General features: G+C 32.2%; 3 protein-coding genes across 7 annotated transcripts; all 3 read right to left on the bottom strand.

Moving 5' to 3' along the window:
* Window positions 1-929: 929 nt before the first annotated feature.
* Window positions 930-4,545, bottom strand: LOC114169863 (peptidyl-prolyl cis-trans isomerase FKBP42). Of its 2 annotated transcripts, none has more exons than XM_028055214.1 (8): window positions 4,423-4,545; window positions 4,271-4,329; window positions 3,972-4,157; window positions 3,272-3,361; window positions 2,971-3,155; window positions 2,780-2,902; window positions 2,497-2,649; window positions 930-1,516 (listed from the first exon to the last, which is right to left on the bottom strand). In XM_028055214.1, exons 2-8 carry the CDS (start codon window positions 4,308-4,310, stop codon window positions 1,181-1,183), a joined length of 1,113 nt encoding a protein of 370 aa, XP_027911015.1. In that variant the 5' UTR covers window positions 4,311-4,329; window positions 4,423-4,545; the 3' UTR covers window positions 930-1,180. The 2 variants fall into 2 exon arrangements, with proteins under 2 accessions (XP_027911015.1, XP_027911016.1); XM_028055215.1 differs by having other exon boundaries at window positions 4,271-4,311.
* Window positions 4,546-7,266: 2,721 nt separating this feature from the next.
* On the bottom strand, window positions 7,267-15,260 carry LOC114168575. Its single transcript, XM_028053455.1, has 19 exons — window positions 14,767-15,260; window positions 14,538-14,612; window positions 14,328-14,443; window positions 14,075-14,189; window positions 13,839-13,967; window positions 13,636-13,683; window positions 13,218-13,339; window positions 12,933-13,129; window positions 12,545-12,837; window positions 12,242-12,391; window positions 11,617-12,129; window positions 11,363-11,509; window positions 10,344-10,419; window positions 9,112-9,239; window positions 8,728-8,928; window positions 8,511-8,651; window positions 8,299-8,430; window positions 7,958-8,194; window positions 7,267-7,849 (listed from the first exon to the last, which is right to left on the bottom strand). The coding sequence occupies exons 1-19, from the start codon at window positions 14,899-14,901 to the stop codon at window positions 7,682-7,684; spliced, it is 3,123 nt and encodes a 1,040-aa protein (XP_027909256.1). The 5' UTR covers window positions 14,902-15,260; the 3' UTR covers window positions 7,267-7,681.
* Window positions 15,261-17,399: 2,139 nt separating this feature from the next.
* LOC114170070 (kinetochore-associated protein KNL-2 homolog) lies at window positions 17,400-21,869 on the bottom strand. 4 transcript variants are annotated; one of them, XM_028055548.1, is made up of 8 exons: window positions 21,552-21,869; window positions 21,385-21,470; window positions 21,070-21,214; window positions 20,551-20,698; window positions 19,009-19,755; window positions 18,765-18,823; window positions 18,565-18,637; window positions 17,400-17,696 (listed from the first exon to the last, which is right to left on the bottom strand). In XM_028055548.1, exons 1-8 carry the CDS (start codon window positions 21,615-21,617, stop codon window positions 17,677-17,679), a joined length of 1,344 nt encoding a protein of 447 aa, XP_027911349.1. In that variant the 5' UTR covers window positions 21,618-21,869; the 3' UTR covers window positions 17,400-17,676. The 4 variants fall into 4 exon arrangements, with proteins under 4 accessions (XP_027911349.1, XP_027911351.1, XP_027911350.1 ...); XM_028055550.1 differs by having other exon boundaries at window positions 19,009-19,743; XM_028055549.1 differs by having other exon boundaries at window positions 17,513-17,696; window positions 18,561-18,637.
* Window positions 21,870-24,074: the final 2,205 nt, after the last annotated feature.

Raw genomic sequence — 24,074 nt, 5'->3', positions numbered from 1 at the left:
CCACAGGTGGTTGTACGGAAAATAGTGCCCCTTATCCATTTAGGTATTTGAAGAAGAAAATATCTAAGTCTAATATTGTGCGACAAAATTGTTGTTCTTTAACGTGAAGAAAGAGAGCACCTATTACCAAGTGACAGGTTTATCTTCTTCTGCTTGTTAGCTTCAAAATCAAACCTTCATATCTGATATTTATATGTTCAATACAGTTGTGTATCAATAAGCACAATCTGATCCTTCTTCTTCTTCTTCCATGGCAGCTCTCACTGTAGGCAACTGTTGCTGCAGCAAAAGGGTAGCTTCTTCTCATCATGAATTCACAAGCAGAAACAGACCCAGGATTTTGATTCAACTATCCTGCCAGGGAAGAACACCAGATCCGGAAGAAAAGAAAGATCAGAAGGGAGGAACGAAGGTGAACTTGTTCAAATGGAAAATGTTAAGTGATATTGAGAAGACAGGGAAAAGAGTGAAGCAGAATTTGAGTCCACAGCAAAAGGGTGATTGGAAAGACTTGTTGCTGATGAGTATATCTTTTGCAGTTTATGTGTACATATCCCAGATGCTTGTGTGTGCCTATTTTGCTTGGACCACTGTGCCCAAACCCATGTGGTAGCAAGCACTGGTTATTTTTTATCTGCATCACAGAAATCTGATGTAGTTTATAGTTTATGTTGGGAAAATATGGTGTAGGTAACATATGAATGTTTTTACTTTGCTATGTGAATATTGTCTTTGTGATTCTCTGTATATTGATTAATTGAGAAAGAATGTGATGGCCATAAGAGGGTGGATGCTTGAGATTTTCTCCGCTCAAGAAGGAAACAATTTTCACACTGAATGAGATAAGATTAAGGTAAGTGATGTAAAGAAAATATCAAAAAACTAAAGCTACCTTAATCATGAATGAATTCAAAGGCATACTACAAATCTTCATAAAATAACTATCTGATTTAAGCGAAACTGATAATTTCAATTTCAATTCTAGTGACAATGAGGTTCTGAACAAACCACCACCAAACTATGAAAAGCAACATAAGAGCAGATTGATAGCATTGTCAAAGATAACTCCTACGAGTGAAATACCAGTGCTTTTTCAACATCTGATTGTTCCTCCACAAGCAAAAGGAAAACAGTAAAAGTATGATAATTTTCTGAGTGGTACAAGAGGTGGTCTTTTTGTTTAATCAGATTTAAGCCTTTCACGCTTGAAGAGGCTGACAAGGCCATTGAATACTGAAAGCAACCACTGCCAAATAAGTATGAGCCAGTTTCTTGTCTTAGGAACTGGTTCAGGCCTTGGTCCAAATATTCCTTTATATATCTCTTTCTGCTTTTGGTAAACGGCCTTGTCATGTTCAGCAAGCAATTTCAGTTCTCTTGCAATGGCTTTGTCTTGAGGGGCATGTTTACGTGCCTTAAGAAAATCTTCCCTTGCAGCATCTGTTTGCCCAAGTGCTGCTCTAGCCTTTCCTCTCCTAAATAATGCCTTCACATTGTTCTCATCCTCACCCAGTACCTGCAAGTTCCATCATAAAGTTACACACAAGTGGGTGACCAAAATGACTTCACTTTTGGGTAAACAACTTAATAAAGCACTTACTCAATAACTACTCCTCAGGTAAACATGTGTTTCTATAATAGAAGAAATAAGAGTGAGTTGTTGTTATGCAAGTTTTAAGTTGTTTTCAAAAAATTGCCCAGAGAAGTTTATTGAAACAGGCTGAAAGTCATTCATGGCTCTCCCAAATACTCATGCCGTAAATTCAAATAGACTGTAAATAAAATCTTCCAGAGTGAAAAAGATTATCTCAGTTTCTGTCAGAAAATCACGGTTTAAGATTGCATCATAATTCATAATCGTGGATTGCTAACATTCTAAGATATTAGACTTAATTGGTATTCTAGATGAGATGACACAACACCCTACACAATTGCATAGCGAATAAACTTAATGCGGTGCCCTTAGTTACTTGATAAACTGGTAACAAAAACAACTCTAATGTGGACAGCAACTACATAATTTGTTAGACAAAATATGAGAGGACATGCTTAGTAGTGAATGATGACAAAGTCCGCATTTTCTATTTTGGCATGATCTGACAGGGTAATCAATAATGCAAAAGAACAAAAAGCACAAAAGAGTTCGAAGTTTCCCTTCAATAAGTTTAAAAAGAACACCCTTGAGACAAAACAAATTAGCTGTCTTCAACTTCTCAAAGAGAGATTATGATCTCACTAATGTCCACTAAAGCAGAGCATATTATTAGACTACAATTTGACTTTCATAATATTGTATTCCATTCACAATTCCAAATCAGGGCGAAAGTAGCTAGCAGAAGAGATAGTTATAATGCCATTCTATATTTAGAAAAGGAATTATTGAAACACCGATGAATAGTGTGGCTTACAAATTAAAACACACACACACACGCAGACAAAAAAAAAAGAAAGCATTTTATGATGAATTGATTGGTTAAAGTCTTGTCTTATACTCACAATGCTGCATTGTCCTATAGCTTCTTCATAACGGTTCAGCTTAATCAAACAAGCTGCCATGTTAAGATGGCACGGATTCTTTACAGCCAGAGCCATATCTCTATATTTCCCGAACAACTGGAACATGAAGTCATCTCCCATATACGCTATGGCCTGAAAAGAACCAACCAAGACAGTAACAAATTTGTCAAAAACCTCAAATAAAAAGTGAAGAAAGAAATTTCCATGGACTAAGAGCATTAAAGAACTATGTAGAAGAGCGCAAGAAACATAAGTGTGTAACCATTTCATACTGTTGCATAGCTTCCTCTAGTTTTTCTTCCTGATATAAAGCATTTCCATCCATCTTTCTCCGGTCTGCTGCACCGATCCTTTCTTCCACGGTCATATCACTGCGAGCTTTCCCCTGCAAAAAATAAGGTGCTATAAGCATCTTACCAAGTCCACAACCATAATGTATTTAATGCAACTTACTTCTTTCGTTTCATCAAAGCCAATGAGTTCAACTTCATAAACTAAATCCGCCATGGGTGGAACGTTTGGAAAAGAAAAGCTTCCTTCCTCTCCATATCCTAACTCCCAGCCTACACGCACCAATGCACGCTCCCCAGCTTTCATACTTGCCACACCAATGCCCAACCCAGTCATTTCTTTCTTCTCTGTTTAAGAGAAATACACCAAAATCAAAGGACAGTAAAGGGTCTAGAAGAGATAGCCAACTAGCCTATTGATTAACGAAAAAGAAATCCAATGCTTTAAACTTCCAGGAACATACCTTTACCCAAGACCATTTCAATTGGCCTTTGCTCCTGCCATGTGTCTTCAAACTTGTGCTGTGTTTTCTCAGACCAAGCCCTGTAATGGACTACGACCATATACCATCCACCAATCATAATTTTGACTCAACAATGAAAAGAAAAGTTTTTATAGGAAAGGGCTACTAAGAATGGTACAGTGGCAGATATTAGGAAGTAGTGAGCTACTACCGTTATAATATTGGTCATTCTAGATTTTGTCACCCTTAAAACTCAACAAAAGAAATTTACTTTGAGAAACAACATTTGATGTCCAATCAGTTTACATATTCACATCAAATCATTGCCATCAATAGCTTAAATTACAGGTCGAGTTGCTATGCATACCTAGACACAATGCAAGCCATTCCAAGGGAAAAAAGAAATTCTGATATCTCATAATTTGAAAGTACTTTAGCATATACCCTCAAATTCCCCTTCATTACTGCTATAATTAAAGCATGTTCCATCTGGGACTGGGACTTAGCCCTTAAATTTATGGTAGCTTCAAGTAACAGCACAAGTAATTGACAGGCATAAAACCATTTGTGTAAAAAACCAATTACATACACAATTACAAATTAAATTATGTAACTATGGAGCTTTCACACTAGTAGGAAACATGCATCAAAACATGAATCGTGGACAATTGCAAACAAGATGACTGAGACTAGTACTCACAGAAACAAGTTGAATATTTGGAAGGCTTCTGGCCATGGCCTTCCTTAATGATTTGTTTGGTGACCTTCTCGTGAAGGACCTCAACTTCAGAGTCAACTTTTGGGGGGCTACTACTGAATTCTGGGTCTGGTTCCCCTTTAACAAATGCTGAACTTTCAGTAATCACTTCATTTTCATCTTCTTGACCTGCAGCCATTAACAGTTCAGAAAAAATAAAAAGAGGTTTAAACAAGTGCATGTGAAGTTGAAAAAAAAAAAAAAATCATTTTTTTTTATTTCATGAAGAGCGTGTGAAGTACCAAGCGATGGTTGGGGTTGGGACTCTTGAACTTCTTCCATTCTGCAAAATTTTACACAACTTAAAGAGAAATAAAGAAAAACTAATTAGAAAAACATAGATTTTGTGAAGAACCAAACATCATGGGAGGGAAAAAATTTGGAACTGTCTTACGTTGACCGGATCAGTTGGGTTTAACTCCTTAGATCGGAGAAGATTCCGGAGAGAGGAAGGGAGAGATAACTGAAATAGTGAAGCTGAGATTACAAAGGGAGAAATAAGGTTTTTGCTTTTTTCCAGCATTTGGTTATTTTAATATCAAACATAACCTTTTTTTTTTACATTGAGTTTTTACAAGATAAATATTTACTAAATTTTGAAATGCATAAAATGAATTATAATTAAATACTTTTAATTATACTAGTAATTTTTAAATGAATAATTAAAATTGTGATATACAATTATTTTTAAAATAAAAATTAGATAATTGAGAAAGTCAAGTAAACGAGAAAAATAGTAGTCTGGAATGACAAAAGAAAAGCTTTATAAAAGTCTTACATTTTGGATAGCAGAGAAAAGAGAATATGTGTAGATGTAACGAGAAAATCCCTTTTAAAATAAAAATCATATAATATCTTCAATATTAATATTATAATAATCAGTTAAAAGTGAGCCGAATAAAAAAATAAAAAATTATTATTATTATTATAAATAGCTTTTTACTTATTGTGTATATAAAATATAAAAGTAAAAATAACTATGATATGAAAAAGAAAATTTATTTTATATATAGATAAAAATAAAAAAATTAATTTTATTTTTATAATTATAATTATAAAATTATATATAAATAATTTTATATATCATTATAGATAAAAGGACAAAAAAGAAAATAAAATAAAATAAAAGAAAAGAAAATTCTTTTTATATACAAGTATAAATATATAAAATAAATTATTATTACACGTATTTTTTAAATACGTTTCATATTATATTAGTATATAATAATATTTTAAAATTATTAGATTATACAAAATATATTTCTATTTATTAAAATAAAATAAAATAAATAATAGAAAAAAGGAAAAAAATAACGACGGTTGAATAAAAAAAGAAAAAAAAAGAAAATAATTGTTAAAATAATTTAATAAAAAAATATAAAAAATCACTATTAGTCTTAAAACAAATTATATTATAAAAAGTAAAATAAGAATTATAATGATAGACACGAAAAAGAAAATTTATTTATATATAATTATAGATTAGATGGTTATTAATTTAAAACCAAATATTTTTTAAAACACAATTATAGAGATAAAATAACAATTTAAAATGGACATGTTATAGTATTTATAATTATGTATAAAGAAAACATAAATTTTTTAAATTTAAATAATTATTGATAAAAAAAGAATTATTCGGATTTATCAATTAAATAACTAATTTTTTAAATTTAAATAATTATTCATTGTTTACTTTTTTTTATTATTTTAGTAGCTACTTATTTAAAGTTGAAATTAAGTAATTACTCGTAATGTTCCTTATAATATTTTTTATTTTAGTAACTACAATTTATTTTATCAATAATTATATATATATATATATATATATATATATATATATATATATATATATACTTTTGTTTTTCAGTTTTATCGTATTACGATAATTTAGACAAAATGTGAATTTATCTGAATTGGGAGATTGTATAAAAACTTTGATGAAATTTAAAGAACAAATGTTTTCTGTAGTGTATTTAACTTGTATAGCAATGGTGTTTTTCTTTATATTTTACAAACTTATATTGTTATTAAAAAACTATTTTGAAAATTAATTACTTAATTGTGATTAATTTTGGTTTTTAAATTATATTGGGTTGAACTTGCTTATTATTTCATGTATCAACACATTATTCTCAAAAATATTTTTAAATTTAATTTAATTTATTTATCTTAGATGTATAGAATTTCATTTAACATAAATTGGATCATTGGATAATTCTGCTGTATAATACTTGGATCACAATAATATTTAAGAGAACAAGGAATGATCGAAGATTCTAATTTTAGCATTAAAGTATATTGAAATCATAATAAATATCTATCTATAATTATATAAAGGGGATTCCCTCTTTTGTGTCCACATTTCATAATTCCAATTTTACTCTTTACAATTTAATTATTTATTAAATTTTTAAAAATTAACGGTTAATTTTACAAGTTTTTATAAAACTATTTATTTATCTCCTTTTTCTTTTTTCTCATACTATTCATCAACAATTATTTTTTTCATATTTTTTCCATACATTTCACTTTAATTTTTATAAATATACTTTTATTTTGTTCATTAACTTAATAACATTACAATATCATCAATTATAAATATAATTCGAAAAATGCATACACGCAGGCGCCTGTGTTTACACTAGTTTTAAATAATGTAAATTATACTTTGGAGTCATTGCAACTCTCAAAATTTAATTCTAAAAAAAAATGATAAGTAACATTATAAAACCACTAAGATACTATCAGATACAGTCTATCGATGTTTTACTTAAGACCATTCTAAATGATATACACATAAAAAGGGCAGCCTATATAGTTCAGACTGAAACTAATGAAATGACTTCAGTTACTAAACTTCAGTTACTAAAAAGTGAGATTTTGGTGATCGCCCACTCCCAGACATACAATGTAAATATATAGATGTTTTTGCAAGTTCTTGTAAATGTGTTTAGGACACGTTTATTTTTTTATTTTTTATTTTTTTAATTTGTAAATGAACAAGGACAATTTCTAAAGATAGCTAGGAATACAAGAGAATGGTTTGGGTTTATTTTACATGAGTAGTTTGCCTGGGTTTTTATGAATGAAGTTCCCAACGAGAAAAGAAGGATAGCAAGAGTGGTATACTAGATCATCCATCACATGCTCTGGATGCTTCCTTCCAGGACAAAAACTGAGTCATGAATGATCAAGTTCATGTGGTTTTGATTTTTTGGGTTTGAAGATAGGATTCTCCGCCTAAAAGAATTGTATTTACAAAATTCTCAAACCCCAACAATGAATGAAGGAAAGAAAAAGAAAAACGAAAAAAGGAACGACGAGAGACGTACACATTTGCAAGACCGGTAACCTATGCACACAAAAACATCTATGAAAAAATTGCAAGGACGCCAATAAAAGATACGCCAACTTGCCGGAAGCAAATCAAGGAAAAGATATATAACTCAATGAACAGTTTGATTGATAATTGTTGCCCTAAAAAACACTGATCCAACCATAAATATTGTTGCGAATTCATGGCGAAGAAAGCAGCCAGTGCAACTTTTGGGAGCATCTTCTACTATGTGAATTAGTGTGAGGACAGTATTATCAAGAAGCTCAACTATGAAAATCATCATCATCATCATCTTCTTCTTCTCTACAACGAATCAACAACCGGCGGCTTTCAAGAAACTATCATACGGACGTGATGCTGGCAGTTGAAAGAAGGCAGCTTGATGCTGCTGGTATGCTGTTGCACAAGGCCTTGGAGCAGCGTCAGACAATGCGTTGTGTGAAGTAGAGTCCATATTAGTATCCAAAAATGGATTTCCACTCTGCAGATAAATTCAACTTTTTAAATACTATGGCATCAAATAAATGTGTGAGTGCTTAGCAGAAAGCAGTTTCTTGAAATGTCTTTGAATTATGAAGTAGAGAAGTACCGAAGGTAAAGGCGGTTGAATATTGAAGCTTGAGGGCATGCCGTCCCTGTCCTGGCGGTATTCAAAAGGAGGGATCTTAAATGAATATCCTTGTATTGATTGGGTACTCATGAAAGTAGACATCTTCTGCTGCTTTCCCACGAGGAGGGCCTCACAATGGAGAGCCATTTCTTTGTAAGGCATGTCAAACGGTGTTGAAATAGAAATTCTTCCTACTTGATTTGTTGTTTCCGAAACCTTCAGATGATATCATTTTTTGTAAGAACATTTTATAATTGTCATTTACGATGAATTTATTAATTTTTATAATAATACTTTAAATGTTAATGACAAGAACTTACTGAGCCCAATATGTCATCAACACTCAACAGGCTTATATTTTGTGAAGACTGCTCCTGTGGATCAGTACTAGCATGGCCCTCCAACCCACCATGTGAAATGTCATCGTCAATAGTAAATAATGAAATGTCAACCTACATTATTTCATAAGAGTAAGCAACGAAGGTTTAAATAAATGAAAATACTTAAAAAAAAGCAGAACAGAACAAGTTACCATATCAGGAAGTTTATCATCCTTTAGTCCACCAGACTGATACACATTCCCTGATGTGTCACCAGATAACTGGCATCCCAAAGGACAGGCATCATCAGGTGAAAAATCTTCGAGCAGCCGTTCTCTTAGGATGGATGATTCCTACAGAGAAAGGACTCAAACTTAGTTCACTGGTTATGATAAGCTGATGCTGCATTACATGATATTTAGTCATTACATTAAACGATATTCCAAGACTCTGCACAATCATGGTAGAAAATGATTCTTTAGACTGGCTCTCTGTTAACTTTATGGCTGAAAGTGACTTCAAAGCATCCTCATCGTCCTCTTTTGATCCATAAGCTAAACTTGGCTTCCTAGCTGTATCAGCAACTGCTTGTAACTTGGCATCACTAACCAGCCGCAGGAATGGATCCATCTAAAAGCACAAAAATTCTAAGAGATAAAACAAACAGCAGTTGACCACCAAAAAAAGGAAATAGATAGCATGTTCTGTTGTGTAAATAACCAATGCATTAGCAAGAAATAACAGAAAGTAGGGAAAGTAAGGAAAATATAACAACTTGAATGAAAAACTTTGTATGGAACAGCATATACATACTGTTTTATCAGTCAATGTCGTTTTAGCAATAGAAATGAGAGAGAGAACGTTGTAGGCCTTGGATGAGAAGACAATCATGGCTGTTGCTAGTGTAAAGAGAGATCTGCGGCGTGATGGTTGCAGCTTTACTGGAAAAAATAAGTGTTTCAAAACTAGGCACCTTAACAACCCAACTTTAATACTTTTTGTCAGAAAGCCATGTAGAAAAAAGAATAAAATAAACCAAATATAAAAACATATTCAACAAAAAATGTACGTGCTATAACCTCTCAAGTTCGATTTGGTTGACTATGTAAGAAATAATCTCAGTAACTCTATACATCACAGAAGACTGTCATGCTTATTTTAAATTTTTTCTGGTCAGCTACTTTAAGTCCAAGATAGGTGATATTGCATAGGAGTCCAAATAAATGTTTATGGCTTCCACCCAATAAAGGAAAAATACTAATCAGCATCACATCACATCAGCCATAAAACTATTCCATTCAGGTACATGTTTAAAACAAGAGAAATTTGAAGTAACCCCTGGATAGTCATCAACTCAAAAAAGAAAGTTCTCTTTTGATTAGAATGAAATGAAAATTGACAAACTGTCTGTAGAAAATTTACTGCCATATTAGTTAACCTTACCCTCATATTTCATCTAAAAAGTAAGTGCAGACAAACATACTTTTAATTACAAGCAATGCCACCTTTAACCTAAAGAATTAATTATATGGTAATATTTAAACTTGTTTGTGAGACACAAATTGGGAGTTTCTACTAATGATTCAATTAGGAAAAGCCAGAGATGAGTTTAATTAGCATGTTAGTTTATATATATTACTGCGAGAATGTTTCGTGTATTTGGAATCAATCTAGAATGGAATCATTAAACAAGAATTAATTCATTCATACATGAAGGGAATGATCATTCCCACCTCACAAGGATGGAAAAGTCATCCTTGTCTTTGCAGAATCAGCTATTGAAATGGAATTGTTACGTCTTCTCTAGATGACAATTTAAGGAAATGTCATTCCTGCATAATAGAGGCAGGAACGGTCTCTCTAATCTTGATTACCAAACCTTTCAGAAGGAAAGTTTGGAAATAAATAACAAAATTCTAAAAATGAATTATAAGATATCCATCTATAGCAAACATTGATCATATTGAGGCTCGTTCTTAGGAAAGAAAAAAATATGAAAACTTGTAACATACACACATCAAATAATATGGGAATCAAGACGCTACCATTTTCATTGAGAGAAATGTTCCTCAAGGAAAAAGCCAACTGAAAACTTTGAGTTAGAGCTTCATGAGACGAATTCTGCAGGAGAGATAAAACTTGCAAGATATGAGGATAAAATAAAAGCAACTCCTAGAAGATAACTTGTGCCTTAAAAACTTGAAAGAATTTTCAGTTACAGAACTAAAACCCATAATGATTACACAGACTTGATTGTGAAATAAAAACATCTGAACAGCGATAAAGAGTAGAAATACTTCCGTTGCCAATACCAGAACTCATTAGAAAATTATGAGCAATGTAATTGAACTTTGAAAATTCAATTGAAGTTATTGGACTAGTAAATTACTTCATCATCTACATGAGATGCCGTCAGTTATCAATCATATAAATAAGGTAATAATTAAAAGCGACCACTCAATAAACTTAATATCTAATCAAATTTAACTTCCAAATCAAGCATGTTGCTTCGGACCACAGCTATTTTATCACACTGTTGGTAACAATTAAACACCACATTGGAAAGAAATGGAGTAATATACACCATGGATATTGAGGTAACTAGTGAGCAGCGCATAAAATTAATAAAAGAACCTTTGATGTACAGTACTCATGGTTACCAGTGAATGTTTTTAAAATGCAGTACACATAAATCTTTATTATAACAAAGATTTTATTACTTAACTATAATTCTTTGTGTTTTAATATGTATTATAATCATGTTTTAGTTAATCGCTTAGCCTTTTTTCAATCAAGCTTCTAAAATTGTATTTATTAGAAGGTAATATGTCAAGAAGTTCATGCCAATTACACTAATTTGTCTCATCATTCATGGGAAGCGTGGAATGTGTCAAAAACACGTGGCATGTTAGCTTCAGCTTCTTTTGTCATCAGAATTTGGTTTGAGCAAGAAGTGTAAAACACCAAACAAAACGTTGAGTAAGCAAAGTAAATTGATATCAAAATTTTGTTTATAATCTATTTATAGATATTAAAATTAAAATGACAAAAGCGAGCATGTTACCTTACTCCGAGCAACTAGCAACAGAAGGCTGTAGGTATGAGCAATCGCCTCAAAATTTTCAGGCGTATTTTGGGAATAGACAGACTGAACCCAGATTGATGATAGCAAAAGGGTAATCTGATGACTACTCAATCTAATGGGTAATACCTGCGACATAATAGTCATAAGAATAGTGGTGGCATTTGTTGGTGCTTCACTGTGTAATTCTTTCACTATTGCAGAAATTTAAAACAGAAAAAAGTGCAAGTATATACATGTTGTTTAGTGGAAGTATTTGTAGTATTTTCCTCCACAGTTGGGGTTACTAGCGGTTGCGACTTCCTCACACTAGTAGCACGGCTGTAACTAGACTTCAATCTATTCATCACGGAAGAATTATTATTACCCTTTGAGTTCCTGTTATCCATATATTCCGCACTGCCCAAACCAGATTTTCTCGTACTAGTAGTCCGGCTATAAGTTGACTTTAATCTATTCAAAATGGAGTTATCAACCTTTGCATCTGCATTACTATCTTCTGGCAGTGGATTTTGTTTCCTCTCCAACTTCTCAAAGAGTGCAGCTGAAGAAGAAAACACAGAGACATTTCTTGAGAGCATTCTTTGAATATCAGCACCCTTTGCGGAAGCGAACTCTTGAGAGGGTTGAGGACAAACTGAAGATGGCACGAGAACAACAGAAAATACGCGGTGTGCACCCACCCTGGTTTCCTGGTCTGCATGGACCATTGCCAGAAGTAACTGATGAAATAATGCCTCAGGGAATGACTATAGGGTAGAGTTCCAAATTTGCAGACAAACATAAAAGGACGAAGAAAAGTCAGAAAGAAACGAGGAAATATTACAATCATGGTAAAGAAAGCAATTTAACTAATCTTGCCTTGTTCTGATATGATATATTTGGTATTGAAGCAACTATTTGAGCAGTTCTATAGACTGCAGCAATCAAGGTTCTGGCCATAACAGTAATATTAGACATGTTTTCCAGCAACACGGCCATGGTATCAAGAACAGGACCTGCATCTGCAATCTGCATAACATTATAGCCAGTAAGCGCAAAAGAACATTAGATCATTCAAAATTAAAAGTCCACGGTTCACATCCAACTGTGCATACAGATCTATATGTTAATCTAATTTGTTACACTGTCAATTAAAATCAATAGTGGGGAGTTTGTTTTCACCTTAATTGTTAATTGTACAAGGCATTCATCTACTTCGGTTCGGTATTTTTGGTTCCATTGTATTATTTCGGACCCCAAGTTTGAATCATCTAGAGAGCAATGTATGCTCTTTCGCAGGTGTCTCATCATATCACTTAATGCACCAATTATAGCCACAGATTGTTGAACCCTTGTTTCTTTGGCGAGATGCGTAATAACCCCAACTATGTCAAGTTGCATATTAGGATTCTTTAAGACATTCTTGTGATCAAGGTGCTTGACTAAAATGGAAAGTAACAAGTGTGTATTCTGTCCTGTAAATTACAATAAAACGAATTATAAATTGTTAAAATAGGGGAAAGAAATTGAGATAAAAAGCTAATGTTAAAGCACTCAAGAAAACAAATACCAGAATTTTCAATAATAGACTGCATGTTAAGCAGAACAGAAAGAGCAAGCCCATGTTCTGGAGACCATAGATTGGCATTATCAAAATAGCGGAACAAGGACTCTAGAACACGTCGAACTGTTGTACCCTCCTTAGCTAATTTTGCCATATTTTGTACGCAAATCCGTGACCAAAATCCAGGGTTCTTGGCATCATCCCTATGGAGGTGGAGAAAAAGTAGTCAATAGTGATTATAACTGATGAGCAACTCAAAACATACGTAATTATGATAAGGAGTGCAGTTACACAGGCACGTTAAGTTCTCCTTTGTCATTCACTATCACTCTCCAAGAATAAAGCCTCATTGAGTTCTCATTTTGAGAATCTTGTTTGACATCCCCATAATTTTCTAAAACAACTGAAACAACCTGAGGTAACAAGAGACGAATAAATCTGTCAGATGCAAGATGTATACCGAAATGTAAGACAAATAACTCAATGGAACTATTATTGGAGGGGGTACAAATTATGGTCTATAATAAAAAAAACAAATTATGGTCTATGAGAAAGCCAAATTCATATGACAATATTTTAGTCAATAGAGGTGATTTTCACCCGCAGAGTCAATGTTTTATGTTAAACAATCAAAGCTAGCATGATTAAATCGATAAAAAGAGTTAGGGAAAATTCCTTACATTGTCAAGTAAATATATTACTAACTTACATTGTCAAATTCCACTGAGATATGAGTAAATTCTCCCATGAACCAAACCTGTAAAACATGAAAACAGTAGTATCAATTTCACTTCAGCGCTGCATTACCTCTTCCTTGATAACTTTATCATGTTTGGCATGTTGAAAAATGAATCAGCGGTGAAAAGAGCACAAAACGGTATGCAGCATATGTCCGAGTAACATTCTAATTACCATTGATGAAAGGACTTGAAGGCCAGCAGCACGTAAAGGTTGTACTTTGTCATCATCGCCAACTTCTTGAGCTAGATTGCAGAGTTTTGCAATGAACCCATCTAAATTGAACATATAAGTACCATCTTTCTGCACAAATAAGAGCATTCCATGCATTTGAAGCTTCCGCACTAAAATACTTTAATTGTTGTGTGTATTTTAAACTTATAAATAAAGAACCTATCAAGAATACCCACCTGATTGTTCACAAAGTCAAACAAAGTCTGGCAACCTAAAATCTGCACTTCATCATGCCGTGATTGATCAAGAAGAATCTGTATGATGCCAAGCAAACTACTCGCAAACAAGGGCCTGAAGTAAGAAGGGCAATATGAGCTTGTCTTGTTCGCTCAGGAAGCTATTTTCATACGCAGAGGCTATATAAGACACGATATGCAGACACAAAGAACATAGCGTCATTTAATTGAAACCGAGGAAAAAGAATCTCACATTTGGTCTTTGCAAGAAATTAACAACTTCCTATAAATACATATAACAACTTTAACGGATTGGTAGTTTTCGGTTCTCAACTCCCTATAACACCTTTGCTCTAGATAGCTCGTTATCTGAAACAAACGGAGACAAGCAATAATTATATTTATTACAAGCATATAAATAAATTAGAATTAAAAGGAAAAGTAGATTAAATTAAACACATGCCTTAGGGACTCGGAGAGGATTCCTTGCGGCATATTCACATAACTTGCCGATCATACGCTCGTTCGGTTCCTCATCCTGCATTCACCGATAACACAAAAAAAACATCGTCAATTCCATGATTCATATTCATCAACGAATCAATATTACAATCAATCAATGAATCAACGAATATCAGAATGAACGAGAAACGTAATCGAATCGAATTTGAAATGGAAAAAACGTGACGTACCGGTGAGCGAGGGAAAATATCAGCGAGCAACTTCTTGTAACGCTTGATAGGATGTCTGGATCGTTCGCGCAGCGCGGGGCAAAAGCAGCAGAGGCTTCCGCAAACCGGCCATATGTTTCGTGAGATCACGCTCATCTTCTTCTTCTTCTTCTTTCAATTCCAAAAAAAATAGCAGACAATAATGCAAGGAAGAGAAAGCACATGAAATTGGAAATGGAGAGAGAAAGAAGAAGATGAGAGATCGGAGAATGAACGATGCGAGGGAGGGAGGGGGAAGAAGAAGAAGAAGAAGAAAAAGAAAAAGAAGAAGAAGAAAGAAGAAGAAGAAGAAGAAGAAGAAAGAGGGAAAAGAAATGAGAATGAGAAGGAGAATTGAACTGTTATTCCTATCCGAGGAGAGAACCCCGGAATGGAAGGCTCGATCCTCTCTCTCTCTCTTTCATTCTTTCTCTCTTTCCGCGTGCGTGTGTTTTGTGCGTCTTGTGAGATGCTCTTCTTTTCCAATCATGCCAAGCTTTGCTTCCCCTCTGTATTTATAGTCTTCCCTTTCTGCTTCCGACACCTCACACTTACCACGCCACTCCTTCTCCTTTCTCCCGCCAACTCACCTTTTCCTTTCTCCAATCATTACCCTTTTCAAATTTTCAATTTCAACCGTAATTTCGGATATTATTGTCTTCTTAGTTAAATTCTTTTGTAAAAAAATATATATATTAAAACGATTTTTCAAAATTCAAAATATTCCTCTTTCTCTCTAATCACGCTCTAATAAAGTCAATTTTTAATTAGTAAAAGTCTTGCATATTTAAGCAGTTTCTTAATGTAACCCGCTATTTTAAGATATTTAGTTTCAAGCCACCGCCAATTCTTGTTAAACATTGAAATAGACACGTGTTCCTTTTATTCCAAAATTATTTTCGATATTAAATCACGTTAACCATAAATACTCAATAACTTACAAATTCAGATAAAAGTATTCTTAAATTTTCAACCTAGAAGTCTTGCCCTGTTCTTTTTTGTCTATAGTTGTCATTGCATACTTGTACTATAGTTTATTGAATTAGTTTTAATGTATTTTTTTTCTCTTTTTTATAGTATAATTTTAGAAGTAAATTTGTGTAGAATTTTAATTACTAAATTCTATGTTTTTCACAATAAAGTATTTTTGTTATCATGTTTATATTATTTAATATTATAGTTGGTTTTGATAAAGCTTTTGATTGTAAATTAAAATCTATTTTACAATAAAGATTATCATGATAAAAAAATAAGTTTTTATCATTTTAATTTTAAACATTTTTAATGATGCAATCACTGTTATAAATGTTAAATATATTTTTCATTTCCAAATTATTACAAAAAAATTTATTTGATCTCTAAATTAAATTATATTGTATTTAGTCCGTGAAGCTAAAATATCATTCTTAATAAACGGCATTATAGTGAACTAAAATACAAGTTCTGTATGTATGTCGATTGTTAAAAAGATACTTTACATTAATTTTCATAAATTATTACATAAACTTTAAAATTTAGTTTATAAGCTAAACATAACTATTTATGATAGTTTGAAAAAAAAAACATAGTTAATGTATATAATAATATAGATATTTATTTATCAATTTACATTTAACTCTACAAATAAATAAGTTGGAGTATTTACGTTGTTACTCGCTACACGTTGCTGTATTTCTTAAGGTTAAATTTTGCAAGACGTTAGGCTTTTTTATATTTAATTTTTTTCTCTCCTTCGAAGCAGTTAGAAAAATGTTTTGCCTATAATCATTTAATAAATTATTTTACTTTCTTCAAAGGTGAAGAAAAAATAAACTTTCAATAAAAATAATATTTTAGAAATTCACAATTTAAAATTCTCTCCCGGTTACTACCAAAAATAACACAAGACTATTTAGTTTCGGTGCCACACAGTTGAATATGCTTTTTTTCAAAGAAAATATTTTATTAATAAAAGAATAGTTTTATATATCATATCAATAATTTTTTTATTTTCACTTTCTTTCTATTAATTCAAAAAATATCGCCTTCCACTTTTTTTTTCTAAAAAAATAACTTTTTACGTCCACCACTGAAGTAAGATACTCGTGCAGAAATTGGTGAATCAACGTATTACACTGTAAACATCTAATTTTGTATTTTATTTAATTGTGTCCCTTAAACTCATGTCATCGTTATTTTATATAGTAACATCATTTTTTTTGTTTAAGAGTGAACATCTAAATTATATTATTTATAATAATTTAAAAATACTAGTATTTCCCTTGTAAAATTATTTGTTAAAATGAAATGAACATAGTTGATGGTGACGTGCTTTTTAAGTGTCCTCTTCTTTTACGTGTTATTTGATAGGCAATTATGTGTAAAATTATCTTATGTGAAACTCATGCTGACATTAAAATGATATTGTTGGATGTAAAAAAAATCTCACATATAACGAAAAATATAGTTGATTAATTTGTGAAATAATAGATATATATAATCCCATAGAACTAATGTATGATGTTAATGAAGTATTAGATGAAGTTGAGTTTGTAACTACTTGTCTACATTATCTTTATTCATCTATAAATCCAAATCGAACAAAACGCAAAATTACAGAGATAATAAACCAGATGTAACAATTAATAGATCAAAATTACTCAAAAAAACTTATAAACAAGGTGTGCAAGCCCTAAGAAACTTGGTTAGTAAAGTGTACGTAAGCTTTTAACCATATATAAATATTCCATGTCATATAGACCTACATAAATATGCATATTGTCTTTTCTGCGATGGAAATTTTAAAAATACAATAAAATGATGAAGGTAGGTTACACTTCCAATACTATGCCAACCTCTAAGCAGCTACAATATCATTCTGTACTTCATCGTCGATTCAGCAACATTCCCACCTCAATCAAAGTCAGTCCTTCCTGGAACACAGGAAGCTGAGTTACCCAAAATTCAATATGTGACAATCAAATCTTATACAGCCCAAAGAATTCAGTGACGAAACAGAAGCATCTCAATTAATTCAACCAGAATGTTTTTCTTTAGGGTGGCAGGGGGAGAACCCAGGAAATGATTTATCAAGTGGGTGAAAATACATAAACAAGAATGTTTTTCTCATGCTTATATGTAGTGGTAAATGAGTAGGTTCAAATATGTGTAGATCTGTCCATACCTAAATGCATAATTACAAAAAGAAAACAAATATATGTTTGAAGTAAAATTTTATAGGTTCTACAATGAATTTTTTAGAAGAAAATTTAAAATATTATTTTTTTACCATTTTGAAGATTGAGGGCTTTTATAGAAGAAATCATTCTCCAAAATGGAGATTTCATTTCTCCCCCTAATACAAAATATTTAACATTGAAAATAATAGATTTTATGTTTAAGATTTTTGTTGAAGATCCAACACTAATAATACTCTAACTTCTTAATAGGACTAGTTAAAACTCAAACAGAAATAAACATATTATACCAGTCAATTTTTCGCTATTGAACTAAAAATGAAAAATGAAAAATCCATGAACATATTTTATCCTATTACTAAAAACTCCGCATGTCAACGGGTTAGAATTTAGAATATAAAGATATTTTGTTTCATAAATTAGTATGAGAACTTCTGTTTATATTCTACCTAATGATGAATGAAGCCATCAAGTTGAATCCTAGATTTTCCCAAAGACCCACAACTGCGCATAGATATTTTAATCTAAGGAAGTGTGATCTCTACACATGGAAAGCTATAATTTAATTTAATAAGAATAATTAGAATAATTTAACAATACCTACTCGATGATGATGAAGAAACCTTACAAGGTGATATCAAAGATGCACCATCCTTAATTTCTTTAAGCACATGATCCTGAATTATAACATTCAAAAAGAAAAAGTTAATAGATATTATTTGAAGACATGTTTAGTGTGTACACGAGATACGATTCGGTGGCAACCAAGAAAAAGTTGCACCATTACTCAAAGAAATCACATACCGCATCATATATTGGTATTTGATTGCGCCAAAATTCTAAGGGACGAACAAGCAATCTGCCTGCAACATAACCCAAGCAAAAAAATTATAGTCTGGAGTAAATGACGTTTCAAATTACATCAAAAAGGTTAAGAATAGCATTGGGTGAGAGTTGGATAAGAGAGTGCATGAAAATAATATAAAGTACATCTATTAGCTATAAGCCTGATAAGTAGTTTATGAACAGACAGTAATAACAAATTTACCAGATCTGGATGTTCTGAAACTCCATGACTCAGGAGAAACAATGGAATTTTTCTGTCGGCTTTCCTTGGTCAAGTGACTTAAATCTCTTGATCGCGAATTTTTCTCAGCTGAAGCAGATTTATTCAGTGATCCCTTATGCCTGCCCACTTTTTTCTTATGACAGCCTTCGGTCTCTGGTGACAATGTTCTGAAACTCGATGACTCAGGAGAAACAGTGGAATTTTTCTGTCGGCTTCCCTTGGTCAAGTGACTTAGATCTCTTGATCGCGAATTTTTCCCAGCTGAAGCAGATTTATTCAGTGTTCCCTTAGGCCTGCCCACTTTTTTCTTTTGACAGCCTTCGGTCTTTGGTGACAATGTTCTAGAAATTCTGGATGCAGATTTTTTTACTATCTGTTCAGATGATGTGCGTAGTTGTCTCCATGATTGTGACTGAATAGGTGTTTCCGGACTTTTTGGTCCCACTACATCACAATTATCCAAGGCCGCCTCTGAAATATGGTTCTTATTATTTGGATTCTTTGGAGGCAATCCAGAAGCAGACTGTTTCTTCCGCTGGTATACTTTAACATCATGCAACCTGGCACTTCGTCTTTTCCTACCTCTACTACAAGCAACATTAACACCAGCCACCTCCTTTGACACGTTGCATTCATTTTCAGGGAATGCCTTTTCCTGATCACCCTGCGCCTTCTCCGGTGATGCCAAAAAAGTAGGAGTACAATTTTCCACACCTGCGATTGCAACTAAAATATCTATATAGAAATTGGATAGAAAGGAGATGATAAAACATCAAACAAATACAAGACACGAATAAAAAAGATGCAAATCATTTACGATCATCAACTGAATATTAATCCTCGATTGTGACTATATGGGTAATGCTGGAGTTCTCGATCCCCCTACATCACAATTCTCAGAAGCCATTGAAGTAGAGTTCTCCCGTAATCTGGATGATTCGAAATACCTCCAGAAGCGGCCTGCTTTTTCTGCTGGCATACTTAATATCATGCAATCTGGCACCACGTCTTTTCCCACCACCACTACAAAAATGATTAACCCCATCTATCCCCTTTGACACATTGCAATCATATCTGTGATCTCCCGGTGCCTCCTCTGGTGATACCAAAGAAGTTTTTGACTGAGTCAGAGAATTTTAGTTTAGGAAATCCTTTTTTGGAATTATATGTTTCTGTTTTATTTGTTTCAGTTATGGCGTTTCCCCACAACTAGGAGTATATTATTAGACGTGGGTTATTGGGCTATTTTCTAAGAATTCAGTTGTAGAGCGAAGTCTATAAACTTGGCCTTTTTCACTGGTGAATAATATAACATGGACTCAGTCGTGTTTCTATATACTTAAACACTATATATACAATTTCATAAGGTAACAGAAGTACGAATGCAATCTTCCGCACCTGAAATGACAATTAAAGTATCTATTGAAACTAGATACACAAAAAATGATAAAACACCAATCAAGTACAAGAAATGACTACAAATAAATGTAAATAAATTATAAACATCATTGGAATATTTACCATCAGATAAAATTTCTGAACAGCTAGCTGGTACGTCATCAAGAAAACCACTACCCAAATCATTGGCAGTGGTTGATTCTTCTCTGGAGAAATCTAGAGCACAGGTTTTCCAGTCTGGAGGGAAGCCAAATAAAAACCGGTTCAAAATCTGGCAATGAAGAAAAAACAGAACAAAAGTCAATTTGAGACATTACGCATCATAAAACAAGGGACAACTATCACCATAAACAACATCCTTCAATATTCAAACCAAAAACATTAATACTTACATGAAAAATTTAAAACAAGGCTTATCAAATAGAAAGGGAAGAGGGAAAACACCAAATAGAATTAATTGAACTTCTCGTATAAGCTAAAGTAACTTACACACTTAATTTCCACAGAACCTATCTCTTTTAACTTTTATAAAACCTAAAATGCATAAGTTGGTTTTAGCCATTAAGATAGGTTCAATTCATTTTATCTTCTTATCCACAAGTTTTTACATAGAAGTTTACCCAACCACGAAATGCTAAAAACCTGAGGGTCGAAACCGTTTTCAATAGTGCGCTGCTCGTTGATGAAGCCACTAATTATAAGGTATATCCCATCCGCAGTCATGAGAGAAAACACGTCGTATCTTTCGATAACGGGAGCAGAAACAAACACGCGCATCGCCTCATCCCTGAATCAGAAAATCAAACAGTTACACTAATCACACAATTTCGTCATCACCATCACCAATCGTTCCATCCAACACGAACAGGCTCGAAGCAATTGAAATGCGACATAGACATTACTCGAGAGCGCTCGCGAAAACCCTAACCCGAAGAGAGAGAGGAATCTTAGACTTACTTTCTCGATGAGATGCCTGCGACGGCTAAACGCTTTCCTTGGAAGTCGTTTGTGGCTTTAATCAACCACCAATCATATAAAGTGACCTTGGGAAACGAAAAAACAGCGTTAGAATTGAAAATTGGAGAAGGGGGAAATTGAAAGAAGGATTGAGAACGAAGAGTAACCGTTCGTAGGAAAACGCATGATTGGGTGTCGTTTGAAGGAGTAGCAGTTGGAGTGGAATCAGCCATTAGTGGATTGTTCTCTCTGCTTCAGTTATTCCGGCGCCAAATCATGGGTGCAGCTTCTACAATGGTGCTTTCAAAGTACCAAATTTCTTGCAAATGAGAGCGTAACAAATCTTAGGGTATGATCACAACAACTTAAGATGCAGCTTGCAATGCGTTTTCATGAACGCACAATTTTTCTCCTACACCACTCGTGCCACACACACCTCAATGTGGAGTTGCTGCCACACTGTGCCCAAAAACCAGAGTTAAACCCGGGAACCTTGTCTTGGACCAGTTTAAAAAAATAGAAAAGATAGAAAAATATAATTTTATTTCAATATATCTTTCTTGTAATTTAAAAACTCACATTTTAACATTTTTTTTTCTTTAAATTTATTCCCTGGATTTATTTTCAAATCCAAACGCTATATTTGTTTTCAGGGAATAATTTCAAATAATGGGTAAGGATGGATTTGAGAAAAAAAGTGAGAGGAAAGTGATGTTATTTGATTTTAAAGATAGAGAGTTAAAAGTTAAAAGATTAATAAAAAAGTTATTGAATAACTTGATGAATATAATGTATAAAAGAAAAGGTTTAATAAATTAAATGTTTAATTAGTAATTTATTTTTTATATTGAGACATTTAATTTGTATTGGTATTTTTTATAATTCAATTGAAATAATGGATAAGGATTGATTTGGGGAAAAACGAAAAATTTTAATTGATCTCTCAGTTAACTCAGCATTATCATTTGTAAGTGATATGTATAAAATTTTTGATATCATATGTGTCAAAATCCAAATTATCTTTTATTTTAAAGGTATCTTAAATTTAAATTAAAGAAATTGGTAGAAAATAATCTAAATTTTAACATGTAATAAATCTTAATTTTAGTACATGACACTTTTAAATACAGTTAACAGCACTTTAACAAAAGATATCATATTAATTTTGTTTAAAAATAAATAAAGACGCAACTGAATAAACAAAAAATAATGATAAAGAAAGAACTAAACATATAAACTAATTACTAAACAAAACATAAATTTAAATAAGGAAATGATATTACAAAGTTTAACAAACAACAACTTTTCGTGAAAAAAAAGAACAAAAACTTTATTACTTAATTTTTATAACTTTCATATAAAAATAAAAAAAATATTTTATTTAATAATTTTGTCAATTTTATTAAAAATTTATTTATCAAAAAATCATTTTTGATTTAAATATAAGATTATAATTTTATCTAATAATTAAAATTAACATAATAGAATTTAATTACGTAAAATTAATTTAAAATAAAATTTAAATAATTAATTTTTTTTAAATAATTTTCTTTCTAATTGGTATATTAATATATTTATTTATTTTTATTCACCTTCTTCACCTTCAAGCCTACCACTACCACACCCCACACCCCACGCCACGGGCACATTGAAAACAACAAAGTTAATATTGAAATTTATGACAAATGAAATGATATCATTCGTGACAAATTTTCTATTGTTTCAAATACAAAAAAGAAGTTAATAATTAAGCTGAGTTTCTAAGTTTATGTAAAACTCTTTTATATATATATATATATTTAAAATTTACTTATTATAATTGTTAGATGCTTATTCATTTAATTAATTGATAATAAAAATTAATTAAACATTATCACAAATATCAAGACTGTGACAAGGATTAGGATTCTCATTGGAAGCTCCCATAAAAAGGATTGAATTCACATAAAGGTATCATTTAGGCAGAGACACAAAAGTACTGTCTCTTGATGGAATTGTTGGAACCTTTTGACTTTCTTTTTCAACCTTTGCAGAAAGAACCAAGCTTCCATTCACTCATCATTACCCTTTTCCATCACCGGAAAAAAACATCATTAAAGTTTTTCAAAAAGCCACAAGAAAAAACCATCTCAAACAAACACAATTCCTATAATGAATTTCCAAAGTCCTGGGCCAATTGCATCTTATGCATATTGTTTTAGAAATTACTTGTAACCAGAGAGATGTTGACTAAACTATGCATTATTCTTATTATTATTCTCCATTCATCTCACAAGACAGCTACAACACATGTAAAGAGAAACACATGCAAATTTCTGAGCTGTAAAGCCTTGATATAAGGAAAGGGAATATGAATTTTCTTACCTGTTTGTTGCTAACAGTTAAAGGGAAAAGACAATCGTTTATTGGATAAAGAAGCAACACTTTCTTCAACCTAATCTTGTTTGTCTTCATAGTGGATTCCATTGTCTGTACTAAACTGTTTTGGCTGCACCAATGACTCTCACCAAGTGAGGATAACTTGGTTTCTGTGTAGTCACTTTCTTGGGTAACAACAATTAATTCAATGGACAGTGATATTTTAACTCATTCTTTTATCTATTTTTATCCTATTACTTCAATCATATTAAATCACTATATCACATAACTAAAAAGAATCAAAATAGATTATCTAATGATGATTAAAATAA

The sequence above is a fragment of the Vigna unguiculata genome, chromosome 11 (genome assembly GCF_004118075.2).
Source record: "Vigna unguiculata cultivar IT97K-499-35 chromosome 11, ASM411807v1, whole genome shotgun sequence".
Lineage (NCBI taxonomy): Eukaryota > Viridiplantae > Streptophyta > Magnoliopsida > Fabales > Fabaceae > Vigna > Vigna unguiculata.
Note: the sequence above shows the minus strand (reverse complement) of the source record. Positions and strands in the feature narration are given on the sequence as shown.

What these genes read in the sequence shown, in the direction of transcription:
- LOC114168575 (XM_028053455.1), bottom strand. Translation starts at nt 14,901, where the DNA reads ATGAGCGTGATCTCACGAAACATATGGCCGGTTTGCGGAAGCCTCTGC. An exon ending in GTCTTGGAATATCGTTTAAT is followed by an intron (nt 8,652 to 8,727) that starts GTAATGACTAAA and finishes CTTTCTCTGTAG; the next exon opens with GAATCATCCATCCTAAGAGA. An exon ending in ATGATAAACTTCCTGATATG is followed by an intron (nt 8,431 to 8,510) that starts GTAACTTGTTCT and finishes GAAATAATGTAG; the next exon opens with GTTGACATTTCATTATTTAC.
- LOC114170070 (XM_028055548.1), bottom strand. Translation starts at nt 21,617, where the DNA reads ATGGCTGATTCCACTCCAACTGCTACTCCTTCAAACGACACCCAATCA. An exon ending in TTTCAGAACATCCAGATCTG is followed by an intron (nt 18,824 to 19,008) that starts GTAAATTTGTTA and finishes GTTATGTTGCAG; the next exon opens with GCAGATTGCTTGTTCGTCCC. An exon ending in AAATACCAATATATGATGCG is followed by an intron (nt 18,638 to 18,764) that starts GTATGTGATTTC and finishes GTTATAATTCAG; the next exon opens with GATCATGTGCTTAAAGAAAT.
- LOC114169863 (XM_028055214.1), bottom strand. Translation starts at nt 4,310, where the DNA reads ATGGAAGAAGTTCAAGAGTCCCAACCCCAACCATCGCTTG. An exon ending in GCTTTGATGAAACGAAAGAA is followed by an intron (nt 2,903 to 2,970) that starts GTAAGTTGCATT and finishes TATTTTTTGCAG; the next exon opens with GGGAAAGCTCGCAGTGATAT. An exon ending in CTATGCAACAGTATGAAATG is followed by an intron (nt 2,650 to 2,779) that starts GTTACACACTTA and finishes GGTTCTTTTCAG; the next exon opens with GCCATAGCGTATATGGGAGA.